We start from the raw sequence: 16,833 nt of genomic DNA on the forward strand, positions 1-16,833 counted from the left end.
GGTGCCATGGCTTTTACAGGCAGAGTTGCCATATGCGTTCACTCAGGAAAGTCCCAGATATTTCATCATTCTTTCCAAATCGACTTCCAAGCTGAATAATATGGTCTTCCTATCAGAGGGCTGTGCTTCCGCCCACCCCCCCATCTTCTCAGGGCCTTGGCAGACAAGACCCCAGCTTGGCAGGGCACTTACCCTCAGGGATAAAGACCGAGGCTAGACAGGCTGCCCCCGCCACCATATTTGATATGGCCCATGGATAACGGCGACCTATGCGGTCAATGGTGAGGATGATGATGAAGGCAGCTGGGAACTCAACCAGGGCAGAGTAGAAGAAGTCCAGGTAGATGTTGCTCCCGGCAAGGCCCATGTGCATGATGAGGCCCTGGTAGAGAACGGAGCTCGTGAACCTACGCAAAGAGGAGAGCTCAGATCAAGACAAGCACCATGAGCAAGTCACCAAAAGGTTGACTGTAGGACACCTTTCTCTGTCATCTTATTACTGCTTTTCCCTCCATCCCATTGCTTTTACACCATCTGACCCATTATGGTGGCGGACTGTAACCTCAGAATCTGGAAAGGGAAAGAATTAGGCTAATAATCCCTGGCCAAATTGAAAGGTGAGGAGAAATGTCTTACTGGCGGGATTTATTTAGTAGAACTGTTTCAGGTTATTCAGTTCAGTTCAGTCGCTCAGCTGTGTCCGACTCTTTGTGACCCCATGAATTGCAGCACGCCAGGCCTCCCTGTCCATCACCAACTCCTGGAGTTTACTCAAACTCATGTCCATTGAGTTGGTGATGCCATCCAGCCATCTCATCCTCTGTTGTCCCCTTCTCCTCCTGCCCACAATCCCTCCTAGCATCAGGGTCTTTTCCAATGAGTCAACTGTTTGCATGAGGTGGCCAAAGCATTGGAGTTTCAGCTTCAGCATCAGTCTTTCCAATGAACACCCAGGACTGATCTCCTTTAGGATGGACTGGTTGGATCTCCTTGCAGTCCAAGGGACTCTCAAGAGTCTTCTCCAACACCACAGTTCAAAAGCATCAATTTTTCGACGCTCAGCTTTCTTCATAGTCCAACTCTCACATCCATACATGACCACTGGAAAAACCATAGCCTTGACTAGATGGACCTTTGTTGGCAAAGTAATGTCTCTGCTTTTCAATATGCTATCTAGGTTATTAGTGGTTGTTAATCTTTTCTCTTTCTGGAATTCTAATGACTATTTAATCCAAACATTAGGAACACAGGAGGCCAAACGGGAACCAAATTCCCAAATGGATACAGCCCCACTTTTGATTATTTATCTTCTGATATGATACAGAAAACATTTTAAAAATTAATTAATTTTTTAAACTGGAGTATAGTTGATTTACAATGTTGCACCAGTCTCTGCTGTAAGCAAATTAGCTCAGTTATATACACATATGCTTTCTTTTTTTACATTCTTTTCCATTATGGTTGATCACAGGGTAAGGAATCTAGTTCCCTGCGCTATATGGTAGGTCCCTGTTGTTTATCCATTCACAAACAAGACTTAGATGATGCTTCTGGTTTTGTTGACTGAAAGTCTTCAATGTCTGCAATGGAAAATATGAGGATAATGAAGCCAGATGGCCCCGATGCATTTTGCATGCAGTATTGTGAAGGTTGCTAAATTAAGTCCTGGTGAGCTTTGCTTTTGTCAGTGACTGTGGATATTCTTTTATTTTCTAGCTGTCCCGTGTGGCATGCGGGACATTCAGGATCTTAGTTCCCCGACCAGGGATCGATCCCATGCTCCCTGCAGTGGGAGCACGGGCCACCAGGGACGTCCCCTTCTGTCAGTGACTGTGAAGCGCCATTTGGCTGCTGTGTATCATCCCAGCGACACCGCTCAGTGAAGGGAAAGCGTGCTGCCCTGGTGCGGAGCCCAGGAGCCTGCAGGCAGTGAGGATGGTCAGACTTGCTGCTGGATGTGGGTCAGTGGTTATCTCTGTTGGGTAGTCTTGTTTGAGAAGTTTATTTATTTACATTTTCTCCAGGAGGAAAAGAAAAGGCCTTGCAGGAGAGATCTACACTCATATCAATTAATCTATGCAACAAGGACCTACTGCATAGCACAGGGGACTCTGTCAATATCTAGTCACAACCTGTAAGGGCTTCCTTGGTGACTCAGATGGTAAAGAATCTGCCAGTGCAGGAGCCTCAGGTTCAACCCCTGGGTCAGGAAGATCCCCTGGAGAAGGGAATGGCGGCCCACTTCAGTATTCTTGCCTGGAGATTTCCATGGACAGAGGAGCCTGGCAGGCTGCAGTCCATGGGATCACAAAGAGTCAGACACAACTGAGCGACTAACACTTGTACAACTTCTACAAGAGAATTTGAAGCATATATACATATATGTATATATATGACTCAATCATTGTGCTGTACATCTGAAACTACATGTTGTAAATCAACTATACTTCAATTAAAAAAAATCTGTACCAATAGTCTCAGTTTGGCATCAGAATCACTTGGAAAATTTTAAACGTACTGGCTCCTCGTTCCTTGCCTTGACAATTAAATCCATGTCTTTGTGGGAAAGGAGTCTGGCCTTGGTATTTTATAAACTCCCAGGTGATTCTTAAGGTAAAGCCAAGGTTGAGAATGTGTGGTCTATGTGTTGGGTCTGTAAGCTGATTTCAACATCTGCCTGACAAAAATGATTTCTAGACAACATACTATAAATGAGCCCACTTGCAATCCACCATTGATGCTGACTGGACCTAAGCTATGTTTTGAAGGCACTCTTGGTTCCTCCCTCTATGTGGATGATGGAGATTAAAAGAATTTGGAGAGGTTTTAAAGTGGAAAATGATCCTTACCAGTTGTACATCAAGATCAAAGTGTGTTTCCTTATCTGAGGGGTTCTGACCAAGTCAAGAAATGAAGGATTCAACTTCTCACCAGCTTCCTCATCGGGTCTGAGGCTCTGAGAATAGAAACAATAGCAACAGTTTTATATATTTCATGGCGGGGCCCCAGGGTCACCCAGGGAACATAATACCTTAGACTTGCTGAATGCTTTTCATGTGCTCAGAGCTAGCTAAGCCCTTCATACACATTAACTTGTCCAGTCAATATAACCACCCTACAAGTTAGATTCTATGTTTTTCACTGCATTTCACAGAAGGGGAAACTGGGTTACAGAGAAGCGAGGTAACTCATGCTTATATATTAAGGGATGCTGTTGGTAAAGTGTGGTGGGGTAAAACTGAGGTCCTCCAGTGACCCTGAGGGCTGAGGGCATTGATACACCCTCTCTGCACACCCAGACCCGAGTGCAGCCCCATAGGAGACTGCTCTGGGACCTTGGCATTCAGACTAGCATTGGCATCACCTGGGGCTTGTTAGAATGAAAGGTCTCTGGGGACTTCTCTGGTGGTCCAGTGGCTAAGACTTCAGTGCAGGGGGCCTGGGTTCGATCCCCGGTCAGGGAACCAGGTTCTGCATGCCAAATCTCATATGCTCCAATGAAGAGCGAAGATCCTGCATGTCTCAACTAAGACCTGGTGAAGCCAAATAAATAAATAAAATAAAATATTAAAATAATAAAGAGTGAAAAATCTCTGGCCCCAGCCCAGCCGGAGGGAAATGCATGTTCACAGGTTCCTCTGGTGACCCTGTGTGCAGAATTGAGAAGCCCACTCTAGAAGGACACAGTCAATGCTGGACGGACAAGTTGGTGTTGGAAGAGGCCTCCAGGGAAGCAGCAATGACCGGACTTAGCGTCCTCACATGAACTCTGACCGTGGGGGAGACACGTGTGCTTTATCCCTTGGCCAGTTTCCAAGAGGATCTGAATTCTAAGAATCAGTGCTATGCCAGTTCATGTAGAAAAAAAAAATAGTTACTCTAACCACCCAGAGAAGAAGTGAAGAAAAAAGGCCTCTGAGTCCCTCACTGTGAATGTCAGGTCAATCTCAGATTTGACCTGATTTGTCAGGTCAAATTTGTACAGGTCACCCATCTTAGAGCCTCATCAGAAATGACTTGCTATTATTTCAATAAAATTCCTAGTAAGCTTGATTTTCTCTTTACCAGGTCCTCTCAGGTGAAAAGTTTTAAATGAAAGGTAATGAGGTCTACTAAAGGTAAAACGCTAAGTGCATTTCCATGGACACTGATTTGTTCTATTCGAGAAGGCAGGGGGGTGCTTAAAATATTTGGGGATAATTTTTGTATCTAAAATTTTAAAAATTCTAAGAAATTATTTGTGTTTGAAGATTCTTCCCTCTGTACTGGGGCTGAGGGCCAACACAGTCAAGAGATGAACCAGATAGAAGCTCCTCCTTTGACTTTCAAATGACTTTTGGCTTCCTTTGATGTTTTCCATCTGCTTAAAATTTTCTACTGGGAATCACAAATCTTAGTACAACAAAAATATCCTGCTGTGTATGGGAGGTGGGCCCCTTCTGCGGCTCCCCATGGAGACAGCGCATGGTTTTTCCTCCTTTTCACAGTTCCCTGCTTTGCTACCTCAGCCGCTGGCTCACCTGAAGAGATCCAGGCAAGGGTTTTCCATTTTTCTTGGCAATATGCTTAATGATCTTCATGGCTTTAGCATTTTTGTTCTGGGAGATCAGCCATCGAGGAGACTCGGGCACACACCTGGGGTACAGAAAAAGTGTCATCAGTGCTGTTAAGTAGAGGGGAACATCCTACTTGGCCCCCCACCCGTTCAGTGGTCACAAGCCAATTTCTGGGAGAGACCTTACATAGCGAGGTTTGGTTGTATCTACAGAGGAAGTAAAAGTGTGTGGAGACCACACAGTAAAGGAAACCATTAACAAAATGAACAGACAGTCTACTGAACGGGAGAGAATACTTGCTAGCTATATATTGAATAAGGGGTTGATATCCAAAATATATCAAGAGCTCATTCAACCTGATAGCAAAAATCCAAGCAATTTGATTTAAAAATGAGCAGAGTGGGACTTCCCTGATGGCCCCAGGGGTTAAGAATCCACCTGCTAATGCAGGAGACGCAGGTTTGATCCCTGGTCTGGGAAGATTTCAGATGCCGTGGAGCAAGTAAGCCCATGCACCATAACGACTGAAGCTGCTCTCTAGAGCCCGTGCTCTGCAACAAGAGAAACCACCTCTGTGATGAGAAGCCCATGTATGACAACTAGAGAGTAGCTTCCACTCGCTGCAACTAGAGAAAGCCCACTCACAGCCTCAAAGATGCGGCACAGCCAAATCTTCTTTTAATTTTAAAAATAAATAAAAATGAACAGAGCATTGGAATAGACACTTTTCCAAAGAAGATATACAGATGGCCACTAAGGACATGAAAAGATGCTCAACATCACTAATCACCAGGGAAAAGCAAATCAAAACCACAGTTGAGATATCATCTCAACCTGTCAGAGTGACTGTTATCAAAAAGGCAAGAAACAGCAAGTACTAGTGAGGATATGGAGAAAAGGGAACCCTGATGAACTTTGGTGGGGATGTACATTGGTACAGCCACCATGGATAGTGGTATGGAGATTCCTTTTAAAAAATTAGAAATAGAACTAGTGTATTATCCAGAAATCCCAATTCTGAATATTTATTGAAGAAAACAAAACAGCCCAAACACCTGTTTTGTAATCTTCATCTTGAGTGCTCTTTTGAAAACGCAGTTCTATTGTGGGGCTTGTGGAATTGTAAGAAAACTAAATTTGACTCCATTGAGCAAAAGTGGCAAAAAGTGCTTCAGAGATGGACAGAACTTGGATAATAGGTGGGCCTTTCCTGTCATGCTAAAGCATTAGGTCTTTATTCTGAGGAGAATAAGACTATTGAAAAATATTTAAGCCAAAGAGTAATGAGCTAGACCTGGATTTTTCCAATGCAATGTGAAGCATGGACTAGGGGATGGGAAAGCTGATGCCAAAGAGACCAGTTATGAATCTGTCCAGAAATCCAGGCAATAAATAATGAGTTCCTAATGAGAACAGGGGAAAAAAAAAGGGCGTGGATTCAGAGATAAAAAGGGAGTAGAAAGGATATAGGGAAGCAGCTAAGAATCATCCTCAGAATTTTACTGGCTTTTGGAGGAGAAACAGGCTTCCTGGGAAGGGTTTGGATGTTAAATCTTTAGAAAAGTCACCTATAGGAACAACAGGTAGCTATGTCCAGGAATTAAATGAGTGGGTTTTTGCAAAGGAGATTTGGTTGATAATCCAGCACCCTTTTTGACTTATTTCAGGTAACCTCACATTAGGAGTTTTTGAGAGTTTCTTCTATTTCCATGTTTCCCTTGGGCGGGAATGACTGACATTTCACTTGCTCTGGTAACTCTGATTGATTGGTATGGTCTGACTGGGGTGCCACATTGGCCTAATCTGGGATTAAAAACTGCTGTGATTGATTGGGGATGTCTGCTTCGGACCTGGCAAGGCAAGAGGTGATAAAAGCATCACCCTTCACCTTCTCTATCTTGGAGTCTCTTCTAAGGAGAGGCAGAGTAAGAACAGTAGTGTTGTCAGTCTCTTCAAAGGGTATTACGGCCACTACAAGCTAATTTTTAAAACCACATAAATAATGTGAAAATGTGAGATCCAAGTCATAAAGCTCTTGGTTCAAAGTGAAAGAACATTTGATTTCCAGAGGGGGAGACAGGTGGAAACTTGTCATTTTCAGCCCTGAAACAGGGACCTGGGTTTCCCGAGAAATAGAAGAGTGAAGGACATCTCAAGCTGGAAGGATGGTGTGCACTGGGGAAGACAGCCTTTTTAGCTAAATGTTTCAGTTTATTTCCTTTTTGTCCCACTTGGACTTACCAGTAATAGAGCAAGAAGCAGAAGTTGGGCAGAGTCACGGTGAACTGAAGCCACCTCCAGTGTGGAAGCGCATAGGCCACCCCAGCAAGCACAAGGAGTCCAACTGTGAAGGCCACTTGGTAGAAAATCCCCACTGTCCTCCGGTAGTTCAGCCCGACAAATTCTGTAACTGCAGAGAGAACCCAAAGGGTCAGCACCAGTCAGTATGACAGTAAGCTGGTGATCCAACGATAGGACAACTAGGATGCCAACCTCGAAAATGTGGTCCAAGCTCTAGAATTTTCTATACAGCTCTTAGAAAATTTTTAAATGTCCTTTGGGACCTATTCTGTTATTATTATTGCTGTTGCATTAGTGTAAAATCTCATAATCCCACATTACATGGAGTAAGCATTGAATTTAGAGCATAGATGACTTTCACGTAAATGAATAGCTCAGTATAATAGCTCATGTCCTCTTACATGAGTTAAACATTTTCTTGGCCATCCTGTTAATGTGTGCAAATGGCTTGAAAACCTAAGGGGTGGGTTTCCAGGTTGACTGAAGTGAGCTAGTACTGGCTGGCAAAAACTAAATTTTTAGGAACTTTGCAAGCTGATTTTTAACCCATTGGTATCTTAAAATCAGTCATGGTGTGAGTATTCACAACTTAGAAATTGGAAAACACTATGAATCAGGTTTTTTATTCTCCAAGAGCTGGTTTAAAGGCATAACACTGCACGTGGTATAATTATTCTTATCCCATGCCATACACCATGACAGATGTATGAAGTCCATGGTACATGGACTTAGGAAATAGTCATTTTTATATCACAAACATTCTAGAATTGACATGCCAGACATTCCACGAACCACGGAGTTTTGCTTTAAATGTTTGGTTTATCGTGTTAAAGATTTCAACTATTTGTAAACCAAATAGAAATGTTCTCTGAAATTATTTCTATGAAGTGCTGTGAACTATCCAAAAGTACTTACAAAGAGAGATGAAATTGTGTACATACTTAATAAATAGAAACAGCTGTCTTTCAAAGTGGTTGGGGTCATGGATGAGGTCTTGGGGTAGCAAGCAGAAAAGTAGAAAAAGGGCGCATGGCAAGTGAACCATGAAGACACTGGAGGGATTGGAGGAGAAATTACTGAGAGGAAGCTGAAATTTGAATTCAAATGCTACGTATTGGGGTCCGAGGCTTCGCGGTCAACGGCTTATTTGCGGGCCCCGCCGCAGCCGACCCGGCTCTTCGGTGGAGAGACGATGGTGGGCTGGAACAGTGCCATCGCCGCCGGCGTGTGCGGGGCCCTTTTCATCGGTTACTGCATTTATTTCGACCGCAAGAGACGGAGTGACCCCAACTTCAAGAACAGGCTGCGAGAACGAAGAAAGAAACAAAAGCTTGACAAGGAGAGAGCTGGTCTTTCCAAGTTACCTGATCTTAAAGATGCGGAAGCCGTTCAGAAATTCTTTCTAGAAGAAATACAGCTTGGTGAAGAATTACTAGCTCAAGGTGAATATGAGAAGGGTGTGGACCATCTGACAAATGCAATTGCTGTATGTGGACAGCCACAGCAGTTACTGCAAGTGTTGCAACAAACTCTTCCACCACCAGTGTTCCAGATGCTTCTGACTAAGCTCCCAACAATTAGTCAGAGAATTGTAAGTGCTCAGAGCTTGGCTGAAGATGATGTGGAATAAGAAACAAATATTAACATAATGATATCAATTAAAACATATTTTTAAAATCTTAACTCGGAAGATGATCGGCTCTGGGGGAGTAAGGGCAGATGAGCTTGTTATGGACTGTCCTCCACAGTGAAGTCTACCAAAGTTAATTTTTACTTTGTGTAGATCCATTTGTCTGTTTTATTTATTTTTCCCAGTGAAAAGTGTATTTTGATAGAGAGCTTTTCATTTTATAAATACACTATGAATTACTGAAATATGCATTTTGTTTATTCCTAAAATGTGTAATTAGAATGTACATATAACATCCCATTACTTACATTAAAAATACCCAGTGCTCAGTTTTGAAAGATAGGCCCAAAAAAGTGTAGAAGAAAACTGAAGAATATACTTTTTTTGCTCTACATCAGAAAGTTGGCTGGAAACTTGTGTTGATCAAAACTGAGCATTAAAATAAGAGATTATTTCTTTCCATTTAATCTCTTAAATATGTGTAATGTGCTGCTATGCTATAATAACAACTTCACCCCCACCCTTGAAATGTTTTCTTTAAATCAGTGGGTTTGATGTGTTCTGGATATTTATCTCGTTGTATTTTAGATACATGTAGTTGCAGATAGCACCAGGAATTAGACGTCTGTACATTCTTAATCTGGCTGAGTAAGCTTTACCAGTTAATGTCTGCCCACTTGCCTCATATATAAACTGAGGAAATGGGTCTGCTAATTCAGCTTCTAATTCCTTTGGTTCTGTGCAGCATTTTCAAATCCCTCTTTCTGAGGGAAATACCTGTTTGGGCCGCCAGCCCTTGCATTTTTTTATACTCTGAATTTTGCATGCTTGCCTGACTTAGTATTTCTGAATTGGTTTTTTAAAAGGTATAACGTGCTGATTTTCACTGAAATCATGGTTCTGTCACTACTTTTGTAAGTTAACCTGAAACGTAACCTTCACGGTAACTGGGACGATATGCTTGTAAAAGTGTTTGTTCCCTTTTGCTTTTCTCCTCAGTGTACCTCCTTAATCCCCTACCAGCCCTTATCTTGTATGAGAATAAGGTGTAACTTTGTGGCTGAAGACTTGAATGAAGATAATGGGACCTTTTATTCTCTAAATAGTGACATATTATCTGCAGCCACAGATTGAATATCAGACCTAAGAATAAAGATCCTTGGTACTTAAAAAAAAAAAAAAAATGCTACGTATTTCTATGTCGTGCTTTCAGAAACCAAGTTTCTCATCAAGTAACCGCGTGCAGTAATCTCTTTGTTGTCCTCTCATAGATCAGGTGACTGCCATGACTGGCACCTAAAAGTATTAGGCGCCATTTCCTCTTCATCTCATAGAATGCCCTGGATTTATTGGCCCCTTTACTGGGCCAATTTTTAAGCACAGATATTCTAGTTCTCTTGTGGGAAATGAAGGATTTATTATTATTATTTAAATTTCAGAGCCCATTTCCCTGTGTGTGGATGCTACTTGAATGCACCCAAAAGAAAAGCAATGATGAAGTGAATTCCCAAGATCTAAGTGTGTGGTAATTCTTCTAAATATTACTTTAAAGATGCTCTGCTGCTATAATGCAAATATTCTCCTATAATCCATGGAGCTTAAGCATAGGCCTGGCTCCTAATGAGTAGGATGTAAATGATATTCCTGGTCCTACACGTGGCTTGCTGAGGACCCGAGATTGACCACAGTACTTGTAGCCTCAGTTTCCTTGCATATTTGAGGATAACTGTGGTTTGCTAGAGTGGATGCATTCAAACTAATAAAGTCTCTTATAAATCTAGCATGTTTCTCATTGAATGTTCTCTCTGTAGAGCCTAGTACTAAAGTTCATGGGGTTCAAACCAGTCAGTCCTAAAGGAAATCAACTCTGAATATCCATCAGAAGGACCAAAGCAGAAGCTCCAATTCTTGGGCCACCTGATTTGAAGAGCCAACTTGGTGGCAAAGACCCTGATGCTGGGGAAGATTGAGGACAAGAGGAGAGGGGGACGACGGAGGATGAGATGGGTGGATGGCATCACCGACTCAATGAACATGAGTCTGAGCAAACTCTGGGAGACAGTGAAGGACAGGGAGGCCTGGCGTGCTGCAGCCCATGGGGTTGCAAAGAGTCGGACACAACTTAGTGACAGAACAACAAGAAGAGCCTGGTAGGCTAGATTTTCTCTCTGTGGAACACCCTAGGGTACAGAAAACAAAAATTCCTAAAGCGTTATATAAGAATTTGGATGGCACACTCTTTACTCTCATTCCTATTTCATTGTTTTCTTTCTAGGAGGAATGTAGAATGAGTGTACTGAAAAGATCTTAGAAATTCTTTTGATACGGAAAGAAAAATCTTTCAACGTTGTCTTGAAGCTGAGTCCCCTTTTCTGTGTAGCTTCCCCCACCAGACTGACTGTATTTTGCCAGCCAACCTTTGTTCCCACAGCTGCATTCACAAGTGTTCTTACTCAGGATGTAGCCTATTAACCAGCCTGCCTTGCTGACCAGTCCTTGGATCAAGCGAAAAATTAGCATCGATGTGTAGTTTGGGGCGATGGCCATGAGCACTCCAGACGAAGCGTTTATGAGGATTGTAATCAAGAGGCAGGGCTTACGGCCAAACCTGTGAAGAGAAAACGAAGAGAGGGAATGGCATCAGGTTAGATTCACGAAGGTTGTAGAAAATTCACACACGCTATGGAACTCTAACTAAAGTGGGGGTCAACTCTGAAGGATGGAAATTCAAGAGGTACAGATTGACTCCCTCCAAGAGAATTCCTGACTTCGGGTCTGCCTTTCTGGGCTGCAGAATCTCTCAGCCCCACACAGGGATGGGAGATTCTTTGAGGCCCCCCCTCCCCGCCCCCCCACTGGTCCTGAATGCCCCAAGGGCCTATCTAAGCCTTCCATCATCGCATGAGTTGGGCCTCTCCACATACAGACTCAACTGCCCACCCGGGAGCTTTCGCTTTAGAAAAAAACAAAACTCAGTGTTCGGTGAATTTCTCTATGCATTTTCAACACTGCCTTTGGACTTCATGGTATTTGCGTGTCTCCATGGAAACGGTTGTTTGTGGCCTCACCTCAAGTGTTCCCGTCCCTTAGGCCTTTGTCATGGAGGCCCCTAGCAGGCCTGCTTGTGTACATTTTATTGTGGGGACTCGGGTTTCGTTGGTTTAAGGAACTTGGAGTGTCTCAGCACAGGAAAATGTGGGAACCTGAGCTTAACCTTGTCTTTACGGAAACAGAACCGGACCGCATGCTTCTTGGCCCCACCTTACACCACCATGTCCTCGGCCTGCCTTCCATCTACAGAAAACTTTAGTCAAAGAATGAGTTTAACCAGAGAAGTGCGAAATGCAGAAACAAAGACAAGCAGTCAAAAGAGACTAAATAATAATAATGTCGTCATTAAGCACAGTCAAGACCTTTAGTTCTTTCTCAAGGGCTGTAGATAATATTCTGAACTTTATCCTGTGAGCTGTCTTATGGGTATTATTAATGCCTTAAATCTGAAATTTAAAGATCAAGCAGTCTCATTGGGAATTAATGTAAATTGCTAAACTTCTCAAAACTGTTGAAGACATCATTTCTGAATTCTCAGTCAACTGTTTCCCCACTGTAAACGTATACCCTCTTAGCCTTTTATCCAGTCTTCCAAAGTCACAACTCAACACAATGTTTTAGCCTTTCTTTCCACGTTCTCCTACCCAGCCCCCTTCACTTATCCTCAAAGAGTTTATAAGCACGTGTTCAAATGAGATTTCTTCAACTTCCAAAGTTGACTCAGGTGGCCACAAAGCACCACAATTGTGTTCCCCTAGGTGACAAAATTCCATGGCTGATGAGAGGGGGCATTCACCATTTGAAACTCAGAGCATGGGAACCTTCAGAAACTCGAACCTACAAATGCAGTTCACTAGGAGACAATTTCACAGACAGACACAAGGCAATTAAACCAGTAAGGCAGGGCTGGAAGAAATGCTGGAGGTTCGGGAGACTGGTTTGAGACATCCCCACCTTCCTGCCCTCCTACAACAGAACCACTTAAGTGGTTAAATGAAAGAAAGAGAGAAAATCAAAGAGAGTGGGTGGACTCCAGTACCGCTGGCTTCATAAATCCTTTCACTACTTGCCACTCCGACTGTGGCCTGGGGATATGAGTATCACCAGCACGTGATTTGAAAGGCAGATTCTCAGGCCCACTCCAGACCCACTGGATCAGAATTGTAATTCTAACAAACCCCCCAGGTGGTTGACATGCATGTTAACATTTGGGAAGTGCTGCGTTCATTTCACTGAGTCTCAGTCTCCTCCTGTGCAAACTGTGGATAATAACTCTCCTCTTCAAGGCTGTTAGGATCCTAAGCGAGATATAACACACCATGACGTCCAGTACAGTGACTGGCACATAGTAGGCAGGGGACAGCTTATTTTGGAAGATCCCACGGAGTTGGGTAAGCTTGACTGCAACCCACCGGGACTCTGATTCTGTTTGGATCTGGTTCCATTAGGAAATCTGAACAGCATAGTGCTGACTCTCAAGAACTGACTGATAGACTTTCAGAAAATTTGTGAGCTGAGTGTTAAGTGCACCACTATGAAAAATGAAACTATACACTTCCTCTAAAGTAAATTATGTTAAAAACTAGCGTAATAAATATGCAAAACATCTCTTTCTAATTATTTTACTGTGTTTGAGTATTTATCTATGCTCATGAGGTCTTTTACATCTTTTTGTTATATTTGTATGGTGGAAATGCCATCGGATGGTGCATATTTCTCCAACTCTGTGTTCCATGACCTCACTTTGGTAGCTTGAAATGGACCACCGTGGTAGCTTTGACAGCATGGAGACCAGAAAACCCTACAAATCGGGGCTTTCCCCTTCAGAGAGTCAATTGTTAAACATTCATAAGCCTGATGGGACTTCTCTGATAATCTAGTGGTTAAGACTCTGCCTTCCAAAGCAAGAAGCATGGGTTTGATCCCTGGTCGGGGACTAAGACCCATGGTCAAAAATAAAAAAAATAAAATAAAACATTTACAAGCCTAACACTAAATTACTGATCATTGGAGTAAAAAACCTGGAATTGCTGATCGATCACTTTTTTGTGTCAGGGATTCTCACAGTCATTCCTTAGGAGGTTTGAGTGATGAAACAAATGAGACATCTTACAAAAGGCTTATTTCCAAATTCTCTAGCATATATCTCCCCTCTCTCCCACCTTCTGTTTCCAAAGCTGACCCTCAGAAAGTCTGACTTGGTGTTCCTGGCTTTCTTCTAAAAGACACTTCAGCTCTTAAAAGACTCTTCACCCCTTCAGCTGTTAGGTCATCTTTTTAAAATTCCTTATAACAATCTATTTTGTTTAATCTGTAGCATCACATGGGTTCCCATGAGATGCTTGCACCATTGTATAAAACCTGACAGTTATTCAGAAGCAGGCGTTGAGTGTGCAAAAGATAAAGTGTCCTCCTTGGACCCCTCTGGCGGTCACCTTATTCCATACCCTTACCTGCACACACAGCAGAAGAGAAAGGGGTAATAACCAACCAGACTCAGACAGTTTAAGAAAAAGAAACAGAGGGATGGGCACAGCTTGTGGGGGGAAGAATGATGACTAATTAGCTTCACATAGGAGATTTCAACAAAGGGAACAAAATGATGAGGTCATCTAAGAAGGTGGATAATTGCCCAGGGATTCTAAGTCAGAAATGCACTGTCAGGAGAGAATTATAACCCGTCTCCTACTCTCTGAGTGGGATGGGAAATAATTAACTCATTTATTTAGCCAACTGTGAAGCTCAGTCACCTATTTGCTCACTTCCGTGCTGGCGAGTTGAGTGTTAGAGTCCGCTCTTTCCAGTGAAGCCGGGGTGGACAGGGAGCCAGGGGCCAGGGCCCCGGACAGCCACATGCTGCAGCAGGGCGGACTCTGGACTCTGGGTGCTTCTTCCTTCTTAAAGGGTCATCTCCAAACCACCACCCTCAGTTCGGTGGCAATACTAGTGAAAGCAAATGCCCTCCCCTTGCACCTCACCAGCCTCTTCGCCACACAGAGTCCCAAGAAGAGCCTCTCAAAGAGGGTGCACAGGCAGTCACAGAAGAGGCATGAGGCCCGGGGCTGCCTCAGATCTAGCGCTACCTCTGTCCCTCCCCTCCTGCTTGCTGCCACAGGGAGTCCTGGCCATGAACGTTCAGAGGCCCCTGAGGTGTGACTGATTCAGCCAGCCTTATTCATCTTCAATGCATTTGCCGGTTTTAATCCAGACAGACAACGCAGCATCATCAGACAAAATGTTCTACCTACGTTTCATATTAAGCTCACAGGTTTGGGTTGATCTGTACCAAAGATAGAGTTGGAGAAGGCAGCAAGCATATTTACCATTTATTTGAGAATTAAACATGTGTAGTTCATAATAAATTATGAGACTACGTATTTATTGCTCAGTTATGCAGCACAATCTCACTAGATGACTAACAATTTAAGAGGATGCTGCTGCTGCTGAGTCGCTTCAGCCATGTCCGACTCGGTGAGACCCTGTAGACAGCAGCCCACCAGGCTCCCCCGTCCCTGGGATTCTCCAGGCAAGAACACTGGAGTCGGATGCCACTTCCTTCTCCATTTTAAGAGGATGATGCTGCTTAAAATGCTGCACCCACTGCCTGGCATACGAAACACACCCAGTAAACAGTTGATACTATAGCTCTGATGGCCATATTAGCTAAGGTGCTTATCAAGTATAGAGCCAGTTTTTCTGTTCTTTTCCCTTTGTTGGTTGCTCAGTAATGTCCAACTCTTTGCAACCCCACAGACTGTAGCCCACCAGGCTCCTCTGTCCATGGGATTCTCCAGGCAAGAATACTGGAGTGGGTTGCCATGCCCTCCTCCAGGGGATCTTCCTGACCCAGGGATCAAACCTGGGTCTCCTACATTGCAGGTAGATTCTCTATCACCTGAGCAGTCAGGGAAGCTCTTCTTTCCCTTTCCCTTGGGGGGACTCCTAATAATGCTAATTGATCACTGATCAATTAGATCAACGAGTAAAGATGCACGTTATGAGGAACTTTCAGCACAGTGAATGTGGGATTACAAAACGATGGATAAATAAGAGACCTAGGAAGAGCTGGATTGGTACGAGCCACTGAAAACAAGCTCCTGAAGATTCAGACCCAGGTGAGAGGACCACCGGCCATGCGTCCCACCTGGAGAAGTCTCCCTTCATTTATCTCTTGGGATGTGACATTATGGAATCAAATATTTACCTCTGTCAGTGTGGAGACCCTGCTTCCCTTTCATCGTTATATTGCACCTTCCACACATACATTGGGGAAACCAAAAGATTCATTCAAAGTTTTCTGTAAGATCATAAGGGAAAGCACGAAGGAACTTTTTGGCCAACTCAACAATTACATCTGGATCTGGGGGCCCCGATTCAGGAATCCTGCACCCCCTTGCACTCAGGTAAGAGCAATAGCAAGATTCTACCTGGCTCTGGGCCTTGAGAGGGAAGGGGGAAGAGGCCCTGAAGGTGGATGACCAGGGGGATGGCAGGAAGCCAAAGGAAGAATCAGGATTACGAAAGGGATCCAGTCATCTTTCATCTGTCATCTCTCCCGTCTCACCCTCAGCTTCTGGATAGCCCACAAGGAAACACTGCCACCCCATGCTGAAACATCCCTCGATGAGCCCCGAGAATGAGAAAATACAGACAGTGGTCATGCTATCGGAGTGGCAGGAGACATCTAAGACTGTCGTGACCATCCAGGGAAGTTTGGCCGGTGTGCTGTGGGGTAGGAGGGCATTCAAGCAGGGGTGGGTGCTCCTCCGACGGTTTCAATTCCACCACTTCTATGGCACACCTACCTGTCTGCTATGTAGCCGATACTCATAGAACCGATAAAAAATCCTACATTCACCGCCGACTGAAACAGGTCCAGCATCCAGGAGTCGGCACACACTAGGTTAAACTGCGAGGGGCCGCAGGGGTCCCGAGTTGGGAGGGAAAGAAAACAAGAGTCCTGTTAGACACAACGCAGCCCAGGGAACGCGGGAGGCACTCCTTGTATTGCACGGAGTAGCTGAATGACAATAACCCAACTCTTTTCTTGCTTGTGTTTTCTTTACACAATCTGAAGATTTGACCTGCAGCCTGTTTAGCATCCTACCTGGTGGTATGTCATCAGGCTAAACTCTATTTTGGCTAAATCAGCTGAAATTAGGTCATTACTTATGCATGAACCATTCCTCTTTTCTAATTTTAATGCACAGAGGCAAATAGGTGTGTGGACACGATACAAGAGCTGCCTCAAGGAAGTTGGGCAGTTGGGTGTCTCTTTAAATTAGGGGGATTAGC

General features: G+C 43.8%; 2 protein-coding genes across 2 annotated transcripts in view; one reads left to right on the top strand and one right to left on the bottom strand.

Moving 5' to 3' along the window:
- SLC22A2 (solute carrier family 22 member 2) overlaps positions 1–16,833 on the bottom strand; it is a 32,810-nt gene that overhangs the window by 13,415 nt on the left and 2,562 nt on the right. The window contains exons 2-7 of the mRNA XM_043888512.1: positions 16,344–16,447; positions 10,941–11,095; positions 6,798–6,966; positions 4,521–4,635; positions 2,850–2,956; positions 193–407 (exon numbers count right to left, since the gene is read on the bottom strand). Coding sequence (XP_043744447.1) covers positions 193–407; positions 2,850–2,956; positions 4,521–4,635; positions 6,798–6,966; positions 10,941–11,095; positions 16,344–16,447 — 865 coding nt within the window. The remainder of the gene's footprint in view (positions 1–192; positions 408–2,849; positions 2,957–4,520; positions 4,636–6,797; positions 6,967–10,940; positions 11,096–16,343; positions 16,448–16,833) is intronic.
- LOC122684414 (mitochondrial import receptor subunit TOM20 homolog) lies at positions 7,705–8,732 on the top strand. Its single transcript, XM_043888513.1, has one exon. The coding sequence runs from the start codon at positions 8,050–8,052 to the stop codon at positions 8,485–8,487; it is 438 nt and encodes a 145-aa protein (XP_043744448.1). The 5' UTR covers positions 7,705–8,049; the 3' UTR covers positions 8,488–8,732.

The sequence above is a fragment of the Cervus elaphus genome, chromosome 26 (genome assembly GCF_910594005.1).
Source record: "Cervus elaphus chromosome 26, mCerEla1.1, whole genome shotgun sequence".
Lineage (NCBI taxonomy): Eukaryota > Metazoa > Chordata > Mammalia > Artiodactyla > Cervidae > Cervus > Cervus elaphus.